The 14047-nt window shown below is 39.7% G+C and overlaps 1 protein-coding gene across 3 annotated transcripts in view; it reads right to left on the bottom strand.

Annotated features, from left to right (window-relative positions):
• The window catches only part of LOC122076693 ((DL)-glycerol-3-phosphatase 2-like), a 70518-nt gene that overhangs the window by 37872 nt on the left and 18599 nt on the right, over positions 1-14047 (bottom strand). For 2 of the 3 annotated variants that reach the window (XM_042642138.1, XM_042642137.1), the window contains exon 2: positions 7427-7651. In XM_042642138.1, the coding sequence (XP_042498072.1) occupies positions 7427-7651 (225 nt within the window). Of the gene's footprint in view, positions 1-7426; positions 7652-9035; positions 9996-14047 lie in introns of those variants that run through there. The other variant, XM_042642139.1, reaches the window with a different exon arrangement.

The raw sequence follows: 14047 nt of genomic DNA, 5'->3' as shown, positions 1-14047 counted from the left end.
CAAGGTATAATATGATAGTAAAATAATTAAATAATGCATCTAAGCCATGATCAAAACATACCTCAACATTAATTAACTAATATTTAGAGTACTAGAGTAATATACTATACAACTCCCCAACTCCCAAGTCCCAACTAAAGTCATCCACTGAGTGTCTTACTTTTAAATTTCAAAGTCTCAAATGGCAATATCCCAAGTCCCAAACATATTAGTTATACAACACTAATCATAATACTGTCTATTGGAAAGAAGTACGATGGCATGGTTGGATTCCACGCCCAGTACGATGGAGTCGACGTGCATTTTCCTCTGGAAAAAATTTCGCTCCAATAGAGTCATAGATCAGCCAATGGGGAGTAACATATATATAATTGAGTTCCATCAAAGCTATATTAACCATAAAAAAAAAAATACAATTGTTGATGGAAAATGCACTTTTTAAACCAGAAAAATAAAAAAATAAAAAAATCTATGAACAAAAAAAAAATTTTGACTCCATGAGGTCATAGATCGGCTTCTAGTATCTAACATATAAAAAATCTAGCCCTATCCAACATGTATTTATGTTACTATTTAAAAAAAAAAAAGGTTTTAGGGAATGAGGTTTACCTTTCCAAAGCTTGAATGTGTAGATCTTTAACTTGGCGTGACCTTCAAGGCAATAGATGTGATGATGTGACTAATTAGTGGACAATAGAGTGATTTTGTGTTCAAATGCAAAGAGCCAAAATTTTTCCGAGACAGTCGAGTTGGAGTCGAAATTTCGTCGAGTGCCTCACGAGATGTTGTATTTATAAGCCTTGGTGGTATCATTTCAGTATCTTGCTGAAACGGTACCAAAATTTCGCCGAGATACCAACATTTCGACCGAGATGATGTCCTTTTTGTAATTCGTAGCATATCTCGTCTCGGTAAAATAAAAAATCATGAAATTTCCAAGATCTCGATGAGATCTTGAACCATGCTCATCATATAGCTTCAAAGTTAGCCTTAACAGAGCTCCATAGTTGGCATCATTATTTAGGACACCCCCTATGGGGAACGTTATCTAGATTATTTCATGTTTTAATTAAACAATGTACTTGGAACCAATTTAATTGTGATTCATATGTTTTTGTTAAACAAACTCGGAATGTTAAACCCTGTTTCTAATAATAGAAGCATTCTTCCTTTCTCTTTAATTCACTCTGATGTTTGGGGCCTAGCCTGTTGTGTAAATATTTCTGGCTATAAATGGTTTGTTACATTTGTAGACTGTCATATTCTTCATACTTGGGTCTATTTATTGCATCATAAGGGTGAGGTGTTTAAATGCTCAAGGAATTCCACTACATGGTTCAAACTTAATATGATGCTAAGGTCAAGATTTTGAGGATTGGCAATGGCAGAGTACATGGAGTGTTCCTTTCAGTCCTACCTTGCGAACCATAGGATCATCCATCAGACAAGTTGAGTGGTTACACCATAATAGATTGGGGTTGCAGCACGTAAGAACAAGCACTTGTTGGAGGTTGCCCGCTCCCTTATACTTGAGATGCATGTTCTTGCCCCATATTGGAGTGAGGCAATCCTTACTGCTACCTACCTTATAAATAGGATTCCATCACGCATACTAGGGTTCAGGTGTCCAGTGGAGATACATTGTGGTTTACGAAGCTTTGTTGTTCCTCCTAAGGTGTTTGGCTCAGTCTGCTTTGTTCAGAATTATCATTTTCTTAGCAAGCTCGACCCTAAGGGTCTCAGGTGCATTCCAAGGACAAGCTCCGCGAGAGCCGGTTGAGGTGGTAACCGTGGTATGGTCATGTACAACGGAGACCCATGTATGCCCCAGTAAGGAAGAACGACTAATTTCACTTAGAAGGATCCGGAAGAAGTAGGGGCAGGCCTAAAATGACTATTAACGAAGCGGTAAGAAAGGATACGCATATGGTAAGGCTCGATTCTAGATGACTTCGGATAGAGTAATGTGGAGGACAAAGACTCGCATAGCCAACCCCTTGTAGGGGATGTTTCTGTGATGCTTTTTTTACTTCTTCTCTTGCCTAATGTTACCTCCTTATAACTCCTTTTACTTCCATTTTGGTATTTCTTTTTATTCTTTTGACTATTTTAGACCGTATCGGATCCATCTAGCTGACCCCATTTAGTTGGGATAAGGTTATGGTTCCTGTTGTTGTTGTTGTCTCCTACTTAGAAGGGCAACCGGTGTTATCACCCTCCTTTTAGACGTCTTTTTGTTTCCGTGGACGTGATCTTCCATGAGACTGAAGTATACTACTCACCTCTTCAAGGGGAGTCTTCTAGAAGTGAAGAGGTTCCCTTAAGTCCTTCATTTGATGGTCCTCCACTCCTTCTGATGGATGAGGGAGGAAATGATGACACTGGTGTGACTCTGACTCGAGAGGATGAGGGAGAAAAGGACACTGGTGTGACTGGGACTCAAGAAATTCTATACAGGGGGAGCCACTGGTTCAACAAAAGTTACAGGTCCTTGATTAGAATTTACAGGTGTTTTCTCGCAAGAAAAAGAAAAGTGATACCACCAATCACACTATTACTACTCCACAGCTACCCTCTGATCCTGAGTTTACTCTCCCAAGTATCCCTTTCCCCTTACTATGATCAATCTCCTGATTTTCATATTTCCTATAGAAATGGAAGTAAGACTTGCACTCAGCACCCTATCCCAAATGTTATCTTATGATGCTCTATCTCCCTCCTATCGCGCTTTTATGTCTTCCTTGTCTTCTGTTTCCATTCCTTAGACCTGGCAAGAGGCAATTCCAGAACCTAGATGGAAGGATGCAATGAACGAGAAGATGAGGGCCCTTCACAAAAATGGCACATGGGACTTAGTTACTCTCCCACTACAGAAGCAACCAGTAAGCTGCAAATGGGGATTTATAGTTAAAACAAAATGTTGATAGAACTGTAAACACGTATAAAGCAAGAATAGCTGCCAAAGGTTTCACTCAGACATATGGGATCGACTACCAAGACTTTTGCCCATGTTGCTAAAATGAACACAATCAGAGTCATTATCTCATTTGCAGTGAACCTTGGTTGGGAGCTACAACAACTGGACGTCAAGAGTGTCTTTTTTCTCATAGTGAATTGACAAGGGAAGAGTATATGGATGTTCCACTAGGCTACTACAACAACAATAATCATAACCTTATCCTAACTAAATGGAGTTGGCTACATGGATCTGATATGGAAATTTGAAAATATAGAAGCATAAAAAAGAGGTTAAAATGAAAGATAAGAGAAGGTAAAGCAGTAGAGAAAGACGCATCATGGGAACATGCCTTATAAGGGGTCAGCAACATAGGTTCTTGTCCTCCACTAAACTCTATCTAAAACCCAGGGTAAGGTGTGCAAACTGAAAAGAGCACTGTGTATCCACAAGGCTATGGTAGCAATTGGCTTCACTCAGAGTAATGTTGATCACAGTCGGTTCACTAAAAGGGTGGGTGATCATTTAACTATTCTTATTGTTTACATGGACAACATTGTTGTTACTAGGAATGATACAGTTGAGATCAAGGCCTATCTTGGTAAGGAGTTCGAGATTAAGGACCTCGGGAAGCTGAAGTACTTTCTTGGGATTGAGGTGGCACAGTCTACCAAGGGCATTATTCTTTCTCAATGCAGATATACCTTGGACCCCCTCTCTGAGACTGGCATGTTAGGGTATAAGCTGTCAGATACACCTAAGGCAAATTCTCATCTCAAAAGCAAGGAAAGTGAATCAATTGATAAGGGTCGATATTGGAGGTTGGTTGGAAGACACATCTATTCTTTTTTTTGGGTGAATAATTTAATCCATTACCAAAGGAAAAAAAATATACAAGCCCATAGAAAGGGGAGGAGGAAGAAAAGAGACAAAACAAGGATCTCAATGAGCACAAAGCTAGGGAGCTCCCAGGATGCAACAATATTATCGTTTCTAGGGGAGGGGGCAAGAGGAGGAAACTTTTGAGATATTAGCTTTGAAATAAAAAAAAAATGGAGCCCCAAATCTTTCCAAAAGGCCGAGAGTTGGAGGTCCATTTTCTATGATTCCTCTCCATCTAGATCTGACTGATGGCTGCACAGAAGGCAAGCTTGCCCACAAAGTCACAGATGGTCTTTCCATGGAACGTCATCCAAATCCATTCCCTGTGGAAAGGGAGAATTCTTCTCGAGGAAGCCCAGCACTTGGAGAGGACTAAACTCTAAATAGAATAGGAGATAGGGCAGGCAAAGAAGAGGTGCTCTATGATGTGATCCGAGTTCCAAAAGCAGGGATCGGATCGCTTAGGGCCTACTTTGACACTCAATAAAACAATGGCAATAACCAATGGCAGGTTTGTATTGAAGTAAAGCTTCAACTAGATGGTAGAATTGTAAATAACCAAATGTTCTATGGTATTACTTGGTGGCTAAAGGAGGACATAACAGGGATTAGATTTATTAAGCATGGATAAATTAGGAAGGGACAGAAATATAAGGGCAGCAAATAAATAATGAGAGAAAAGAAGGGCAATGATATGAGAATGAAAACAGAAGAGAGACTTTAACACAAATAGACAAAGACAACAGAATTTCAGCAAGGGGAGAAATAGACTAAACAATTTAAACCGATAAAGTAAGAAAACAAGAAGGGGCACACGAAGGAGAATTATCTTCTTCCTTCAGCCAAGGAGCAGAAGCGGTGAAGTAGTTCTGGTTCAAGTCCAACTAACCACTTCGAGAGGCTGCTATTAGTCCTGTGATTTCAAGAGTAAGGCTGAAATTTTCCACCGTATCAGATGCACAAGACAATGGCAGAGATGAACTCCGACAGAAGCAAATAACTTAACCTGCAACTCAGTCCAGCGAAAGGCACAGAACCAGATCTGAACCAGGTTTCAAAGATCTTGACAAAAGGAATCTTTGGAGACAAGATTCTAGGATTAAGATCGCCCAGGGATGGGAAACCTTCGACCAAAGGCTCGGCCCAAACTGATCAAGCACCAAGGAGATCTGAGAGCTTGACTGGGGCTGCAAATATCTCCAGAAACAGGGTAGTTTCAGAAAAGAGGAAGTATAGCACGAAAATAAGGAAGAAGGAGAAGATGAAATAGAGAGAGTTTTAGAGAGAGGCAGGGAGGGGAGCATGCATGAAAGCCATTCCTTTGATGCCCAAAAACTTCATTCAATTGTCCAAATCTGAAATCTTCTCCATTACATGGCTATGTAAAGAAAAACCAAATCATAATATTGGAAGCTAATTAAAATGGAAACTAAACTAAATTGGCAACTGAAATAAAAATTCAATCTTCCTACTAACTTGACCACACCCTACACTAACAATAAAAGAAACAAATCAAATACTAAATTATCCCATATCATCCCACGCCCAGCTACATCACTCTATGTCCTCAAGGTCAGATCCACAAAGATAGCAAAGCGGGGAGACGAGGAACCTTCGTTGAATGAGGAAGGACTGGGTGGGGAGGCATTTTGTGAAGACTCTCCAGGCCATGAAGCTTTGCCTAGGAATATAATGCTTGAGCCAGATGAGCTTGTGCCTAGGAGAGGAGGTGCCCCGAGATTGGACAAATTCCCAAGCAGCCTTTGTGCCGAAAATCCCAGATGGGGAATGGGTCCAAAGAAGAGTGTCACGCCTCGAGTGGCCAGAAGAGGGAAACACAGGTAAAGCATTCCAAATTTCTTCCATCTGCAAAGAGGAGCTAACAGGGGGAGACCAAGATCCATAGGATAATATGTCAGCAACCTTAGCGAGTCTTAGGAAACCAGAACTATATATGCTCGAGGCACTGAGAACATGGTTCACAGTCGACCAGACATAGCTCATGCAGTTAGCCATGTAAGTCAGTATATGCATGATCCTTACTCCTCTCATGTGGAAGCTTTGTTTCGTATTCTCAGTTACTTGAAGTCAGCTCCAGCGAACGGCATCTTATTCGCCTTCAAATCACATGAGTCGAGTCGTATATTGATGTCGATTGTGCAAGTTCAATGATTGTCGTTCCACTATGGGCTAATGTACATTTGTTGGTGGCAACCTAGTTAAATGGTGTAGTAAGAAGCAAGTAGTCGTGGCTAGGTCTAATGCAAAACCAGAGTTCCAAGCAATGGCGCACGGTATTTGTGAGTTGCTTTGGCTTTGAGGTCTTCTTCAAGACTTAGGTATGCTATTATAGTGTGACAATAAGTCAACCATTAACATTGCACATAATCCAGTCCAACATGATCGTACTAAATATGTTGAGATTGACAGGCATTTTATCAAGGAGAAGTTGGAGCAAGGACTCATATGCATCCCTTTTGTGAGAAGCGAAGATTAATTAGCATATATTCTTATACAGGGAATTAGTAGTAAAGATTTTCATTATATTTTGTGCAAGTTGGGCATGTGTGATATACATGCACCAACTTGAGGGGGGAGTATTATAATAATGGGTTTTTGAGTGTTTTATGGTTGTTATCCGAATGGGACTTTAAGCCCTTTAGTGTTTTATTTCATTATAAATAAAGAGGGCTTGTGTCAAGTTAGACACAAGTCATAATTTTCCCCCAAATCAACACAAAGTATAGAAGAACCATCAACTATAAATTTCCATGATTAATTTGTTTTAGTAAAATCTGCTCAATCTCACCTTTCTTGTGCGGTATTTTGTTGATCATGCCAACTACACTTTAGCTCACAACTCTAATTTTTCCTACAAATTACAGGTATGAAGGTATTCGAATATCCTATCTAAGGTTTTTTGAATATCCTGCCTATATCACTTTCACTTGTTCTCTTACAATAACAAGAAGAAGCTCAGCTTTATGCCTTTATCCCAACTTAATGGGGTCGGCTACATGGATCCGTGTAAAAACAAAATAGGAGAAGTTGAAGAAAAAGGAAAGAAGCCCAGCACCAACAAGTTAGGAAAATCTCAGCTAAATGGGTTCGGCTACATGGATCCTTGCCCTCCAATCGGTTCTATTCGAGTTCATACCTGGGACAAGGCCTAAATATGCATGTCATTCCTCATTACATCTCATATGGTTATTTTAGGCCTACCCCAAGCTCTTTTAGCTCCTTCAATCGAAATCAAATCACTCCTCCTAATTGGGGCATCCCCAGGCCTCCGTTGAATGCGGCCATGCCACCTCAATCAAATTCAGATCACTTGTTCTCTTATATGATCAAAAAACAAGGAAAAATGTGGTACTTATTTTCTTTGGAAAACCATAAGCATGATTATGCAATAACATGAACAATGAACATTGAATATAAATAACCGATGGTGTTGCATTCTGAGACAGAAATTAAAGATCCTTACAGACTGGAGAAGCTCCAAACCATTCAATCAGAGCATTTATTCAACATATTTACAGTAATAAAATAAATATCAAAAGAAAATGTAATACCCCCAGAAAACAGTACCTGGCATAAGCTCACTAGTTGGGAACAAGTTCCTAAGCATCTCCTCTCTTTCCTCAAGAAACTGCTCTGCATTAAGAGAATTACTTATTCCAGTCTCATCAACAAATACTCGTGCCGCTTCTATAGCTTTCTTTCCCATCATTTTTGCCTTGAGAGACCAATCAAAAGTCTTATTGTATCTAGCTAGTATAATTTCTTGGACCTGAGTGTAGAACTTCTCTGTGTCTGCAACAGAAGATACCACCCATTAAAATGTTTTCATACCTCTGAAATTTTCTGGGTAAAGATAAATACATAAAACCCAGGGCAAAAACAAATAGAGAACACTGACCACTATTGGAATATAAAATATAGAGGAAATTACACTCCCCTCCCCTGTCCTATGCCCTAATAGCACTTTTACCCCCACGTACTTTCATAAATACCATTCACTTCCCCTGTAGTTTAAAGATTCTATTAAGCGTACCCCTTCCGTTAGGTAACCCATTAAGTGATGACATCAGCCTTAATATATTATATTTAATACCGAAATTACCCTTTATTGATATGAAATACCAAGACAGGCTCTTTTAGGGGTTATCGTTGTGAACAATCTCAAATAGTCGATCTCTTGAAGCTCACCTCATGGAAACCTCAAGGAAACCCTCTCACCGCCATGATGCCGTTGTATGTCACCTCATCATTCTCAGTCACCCATCTCCATTTCTCTCTCTGCTCCATTTCTGAAGTGCAAGAGAGTTGAATGGAAAGGAAAGTCCCAAAGCATACTCTCTCTCTCTCTCTCTCTCTCTCTCTCTCTCTCTCTCGGGATGACTACGACACTCGTCCATAGTGCTCGTGGTCGCGGCCTCATCAGCGCTACCCACACATTCACCGTCTTTCCACATCAAATGTAAAGCTCTATAAAATTAACCTAATAACCATTCAGAGAAAGGTTACTCGATTCGCTGAAATTCAGAAGGGGAAAAGGTGAAACAGAAAGGGAATTGAAAATAGGTTTGAGAATGGAATCAATTTTGTACCTTCATGGTGATAATGGACTTGAGGTTGACCGCCTCCCAACAAAATCAATGAGAAAAGGGAGAAAAGAAAGATGAAGCGAAGAACAAAAGCAAGAAATTCCATCACATCTCCGGCTGTCCATGTTATTCTTAGAAGAAAGTCATGCAAAATGTTACCTTTTTGATGGGTACAACTGTACAATTCTTGAGGCTTTGTTAACCCTTTGTGGTTTCATGTTTGAAAGGGAAAGAAAGAAGAAGAAATCCCCTCAATTCTTCACTCCCAAATCTCAAGTCCCAAAACCCAAATCACAAAAATAAATAAATAAATAAATAAAAATAAAAATAAAAAAAGAAAAAGAAAAAGAAAAAGAAAGAAAGAAAGAAAATACTTGTAAACCATCATTTGAGGCGGAAGCCTAAGTGAGAAAAGCACCTTCAGCAACCCCTCTCTCAATATTCAAACAGAGAAAATCCAGGAGGAGATTGTGCTGATGCTACGCTGGTTTGGGAACTCCAATTCTTCTTTTTTTCTTTTCCTTTTTTTAAGGTTTGGGAGACGAAGAAACAATTAAAGTGAAAAAAAAGAAAAAGGAAGAGATGGGTACTCTGGTTTTCTGGGTTCTTCTGTTGGGTTCTCTGGTTCTTCCCCTGAATTCCTCCCCTTGTATGCTCCCACCTAGGCCTCTCTCTTCTTCTAATGGACTAACACATGCCCAAATGTCGAAAGCTTCATCTGGAATGCTTTGTTAGAGAAGATGACTGAACCCATTAAGCCAAACATTACTCTCCCCGGTGCTCTCTGCCTCTTCTTTTACGATTGCTTCATTGAGGTTGTTGCAGGTCATTTCTCCCAGAATGAGAAAAAAGGGAGAGAAAAGATATGTATTAGACACAAGGGTAAACCTGTCTTTTTACATGGCATTTTAACACCGTCAGTTACTAATGGGACGATTGATAGAATATTTAAACTACAGGGGAGGTGAATGGTATTTATGAAAGTATGTGGGGTGAAAGTGCTATTAAGGCATAGTACAGGGGAGGGGAATGTCATTTCCTCTAAAATATATAAGAATAATCTATAGTCCAAACTAACAGATAAGGACCAAATGAAAAACTAGTTTTGTACTGAAGGATCTAGAACCATCACACTGAAAATAAGAACGAATGAACAGTTATTTTCATCTCTCAATGAACAGTTCTTTTTATCTCTCCTCATTTTATTTTTGTTAAAGTAATTTGAAAAACTTCATCAAACTATTGAAGTATAATGAGAAAAAAACTAAAGAAAAAAAAAAATCGGAATAAATAGACAAAGTGGTCTGTCGTAGAAATGCTATACAGAAAAATTTGTCCAAGAGAAAATAATATCATCCCAATATTGGAAAAGATAAAAATAAAAAAGGGGGAAGGCTTCCAACACTGGCATTGACGAAATGATTTCCATCACTGTCAACTATTTATGCCATCCTCAGGAAGAACTCAGATGTTCTGACTATTGGATGGACTCTATGGATATGACATAGTTTTAGTAACATGTCTCAGCTATATGGCCAACACATAAGGGACTCTTCCCCCTTTCTCTTTTTAAGTTACAAAAGTTTCAAAAAGAAGGATTTTTCTAACAATTTTGAAGCATTATAGTAAAAAAATTTCATTAAATTTAAAAGTTAAAGGATAACATGAACAAGAAGTCCACGAAATTTGTCTGCTGACACAAATGCAACGAGGCACATATAGCCAACACTCAACAGTGACACATTGGTTTCTATTGCCACTGGAGAAGGAGACCTCTCCCCACCCCCCCCCCAAAAAAAAAAAAAAAAAAACCAAAACAAAAACAAAAGAAAAAGAACAATGATGCAGGACAGTCTACATGCTTGTAGATAATAGTAAGTAGATACCAGATTCTAAAAAAAAAAAAAAAAGAGAACTATGAGATATTGAATGGACAACATAGTTGATTGGACTGACTCAATGAAAAAGAACTGATCAGAACAGTAAAAATCAGATTTGGGGTGGGGGGAGATAAATAGATAACTTATATCTGAAGCAGAATTACAGCGATTCACAGAAATGACAAAAAGAGGAAAAAAGCAAAAACATTGTGAACAGTGCATTGGCTTGATCACCAAACCCTAGGACAGAAGCAAACCAAAATCAATCTATTTCTTTCAAACAAAATTTCCTCATGTCTGCACCACTCCTCTATCTATAGATCTATTCGCTTAAACATTTTAATGTAAAAGCTAGTTCACCCTAGGTAAACAAGCTCCAATATTAACAACTCTCAACCAAGTTCAATTCCGATTTCAGATTAGTGAGGCAAGTACAACACCAATAGGGCGAAGGCTGAACTGTAACAATGTAACTCAGAAATAGGAGAGTAATGGGGTGGTCAAACCAGCTTAGAAGAGTTCTCAAATTACTGCTGGAGACCCCCTAACAGAGGCTGAATCAGATCTGAAGTGGACTGGTTGAACCAATAATCAACCTCACCAGAATTTAGGGTTTCAGAAGTGAAAAAGAGAAACCCTGCGGCTTCCAAACCAGGCCTTATATGGCATTCAAGTCCTGGTCAAAGGAGGCTCTGAGGGGCCTCAACAAAGCCCCAAAGGCCCTGGCAAGAGGCCTGCTGATTAGGGAGATCCAGCCAAGGTCAATAAGCCTCAAAACCCTGACTTCTATTGATCTTCTAGCTGACTTCTGGTCTTCAAGTGAGCTTACTTACCACTCCAATCACTCTCTCACAGCAAGCAATAACAGAACTTAGAAGAAGAAAAGAAGAGAAGAAAGTAAGAAAGATAGATGTGGGTAGGATAATGGCCTCAGCCTGAGCATCTCATCCACAGCTATCTCAGCTGTTGTACTTCCTCTCTCAGGAGTATAAGAGCTAACAATTGATGCACAAACTCCATTCATTCAATTGTGATTTGTGTTACAGCAGCCTCTCTTTAAATAAAGGTCCAAAACTTACAAAATAGCAACTTGTTCCTGAACAGGAAACTAATCTAAAAAGGAAACTAATACATATAAGCAACTAGTTCCTAACTTGTAACCTAGAAATTAATAAAGCATCTACCAGGGAGTCTCTAAAAGGTAAATCTTCACTTGCAAGGCACCTTTGACCAGTCAAACAAGGAAACACAAGATTCCCTCTGTAGAGGAAATCACAGGCCACAAAGGAGAGTCTTCTGGCCAGCTATGGACAGCTGTAAAGGCTGGATCGATGGGGCTATTTGAAGGCCTTCTAGAAGGTCAATTCTGGAAACAAATATACTGTAATAAGGGGGTTTCCTATTTTGGCTGATGGGCTACTGATGTGGCCAGCATAGGGGCCAAAAATAGAGAACCAACTGGCCTCGACTTTAGCCCAAGGGCTGGCTGGTTTGCGCCTTGATGTAGGAGCGCTTCAATGGATTGACCAAACCCATTCTAGAGCCCGGACAAAGAACCAGATCCAATTTGGGGTCAAAGTTACTGATTTGGGTTCAAGGTTATTAGAATCTTTTAGGATTTTACTTTATTTGGGAGTATTTGTAATCTTATATATTTGGGTAGTTTCCAGACAGGTAAGAAGTTTCCAATTTGAGTTCTGCTTTGTTTCTAATCTATTAGTCTAGGTTTTAGGAGATTTTGTTTCTACTTCAGTCTCAGACTTTATTAGGAAGCTTTAATTTCAGTGTAGTATAAATTAAGATGTAACCTAAGTTATGAAGATATTGATGAATTAAGAATTGATTTTGAGAAATCCCTGCCTGGCGCCTTCCTTCCCCCCCCCCCTCCCCCTTCTTCTAGCCGACCTCTCCCTTCTTTCTGGTTCTCTCCCAACCTCTGTTTCTGAACATTCTCCCCTGCTGGCTGTCTCCTTCCCCCCCCCTTGTGGGATCACTCTCCCTTGCCCCCTTCTTCTCCTACAATCACTCTATTCCCCCCCCTTCCCCTTCTTCTCTTTCCCTCCTTCCTCTCTACAAGAGCAACCTCCCCCCCTTGTGTGAACTCTCCTTCTCTCTCTATCTTTCTTTCTCTTTATTTCTTCTTCTTCTCCTTGTGTTAATTTCTGCCATTACCGAACCAGCAGATCTGAGAGAGATTGACCAATCTCCCTCATTCTCATTTATCTAAGACCTTGGGTGAAGGACATTCCTACATGGCAAGGTAAACCCTCAAACCCTAGACCAAAACCCTTCCTGTGATGTGGAGTAACACCTGCAACAGAACTGAACCTGCAACTACCGCTGCTCCTGAAGTCCAGAAGCTTGTAATCGAAATCCTGCCTGATTTCTTGAGCTATACAAGTATGGGTCGACTCAGGAGGCCTAGGCTACCAAAAATCTGGAGATTTACGGCTCATCGAGGCAGATTCCAAGGGCTGCTGTTCAAGTTGTTCTTGGTGTTCAAAAGTGACCTTTGGCTGTCGTGAGGTTGAAGACAACCTCATAAAGTGGGATTTGCTTTAACTTTATTTTAATATCCCATTAATACCTCTCTTTATTCTAATTCTATTTTATCCCTTTAATCTTCCTATTCCAATAATACACCTCCCACCTTATACATTGCCTAAAACTTTTGTTCTTTAGTATTTTTGTCTTTTGTGTTAGTACTTTGTTTCATTCGAGATTAATACCCCTCCTTTACCCTTTTATTTACACCCTGCCACTAATTGTTTGTCATTCCATGATTACACGTAATAGTTGGTTCCTTAGATAGGCTGAATCCTATTATTTACAGTTTTGCCAACCGTAATTACTAGCCCTTTTTGTCTTCCTATTTACAAGTTACCCTTATCTTTTGTCCCCTTCCAAGAATACCCTTTAGCCTTTGCACTTTGTTTCTTCCAAGTCAAGCTTTCAACGAATTACATGTTTTCCATTACCTCTTGATACTTGAGTATTTACCATTCGGGTAGGTCCATTTAATTACCAAATTGCCACTACTTCTAGTCTTTGGCTCTTAAGTATTTAAGGGGGCCCATAGTCATCCAGGTTGGGGCTTTCAGGGCCCACCGACCCCGCAATAGGCCTTCTTCTTTCTGTAACCCATGATGGGGATCTACATCAACTCCCCCCACTTAAAATCATTCGTCTCCGATGAATGGATAAAGGATAAGTAGCGCTCATAGAGATCCGTATCAAGACGTTGAAAATCTTCGGCATGGATCTAAGTGCTATCTTTGATAGGACGCCCTTTCCATTTGACAAGTAACGAATAATATTCCTTCCCACCACGAACAATAGTAAACTTGTTGTCAATGACGTCTTCAATAACATCATCCATAGGGGTACAAATTGGGGAAGTCTCAATGTATGCTCTATATCTCCGTCATCGGAATGATGGCCCATATAGAGCGTAAAATCGGTAATGTTGAAGACATTGTTGATCTTCATAGTAGGAGGTAACTCCAACATGTAGGCATTGGGACCAATATGCTTCAAGACCTTGTATGGACACATGAGTGTGGAGCTTGTGCACATGGTACCAAAAGGAAAACGCTCAGGTGGAATTCGAACCATAACCATATCACTAGATTGAAACTCCACATAGCAGCGATGCCAGTTAGCGGTTGCTTGATAGCCTTCAATACTAAGAGAGTAAGAGCTATACTATGACAAACATCAGC

This window comes from Macadamia integrifolia, chromosome 4 (genome assembly GCF_013358625.1).
Source record: "Macadamia integrifolia cultivar HAES 741 chromosome 4, SCU_Mint_v3, whole genome shotgun sequence".
Lineage (NCBI taxonomy): Eukaryota > Viridiplantae > Streptophyta > Magnoliopsida > Proteales > Proteaceae > Macadamia > Macadamia integrifolia.
Note: the sequence above shows the minus strand (reverse complement) of the source record. Positions and strands in the feature narration are given on the sequence as shown.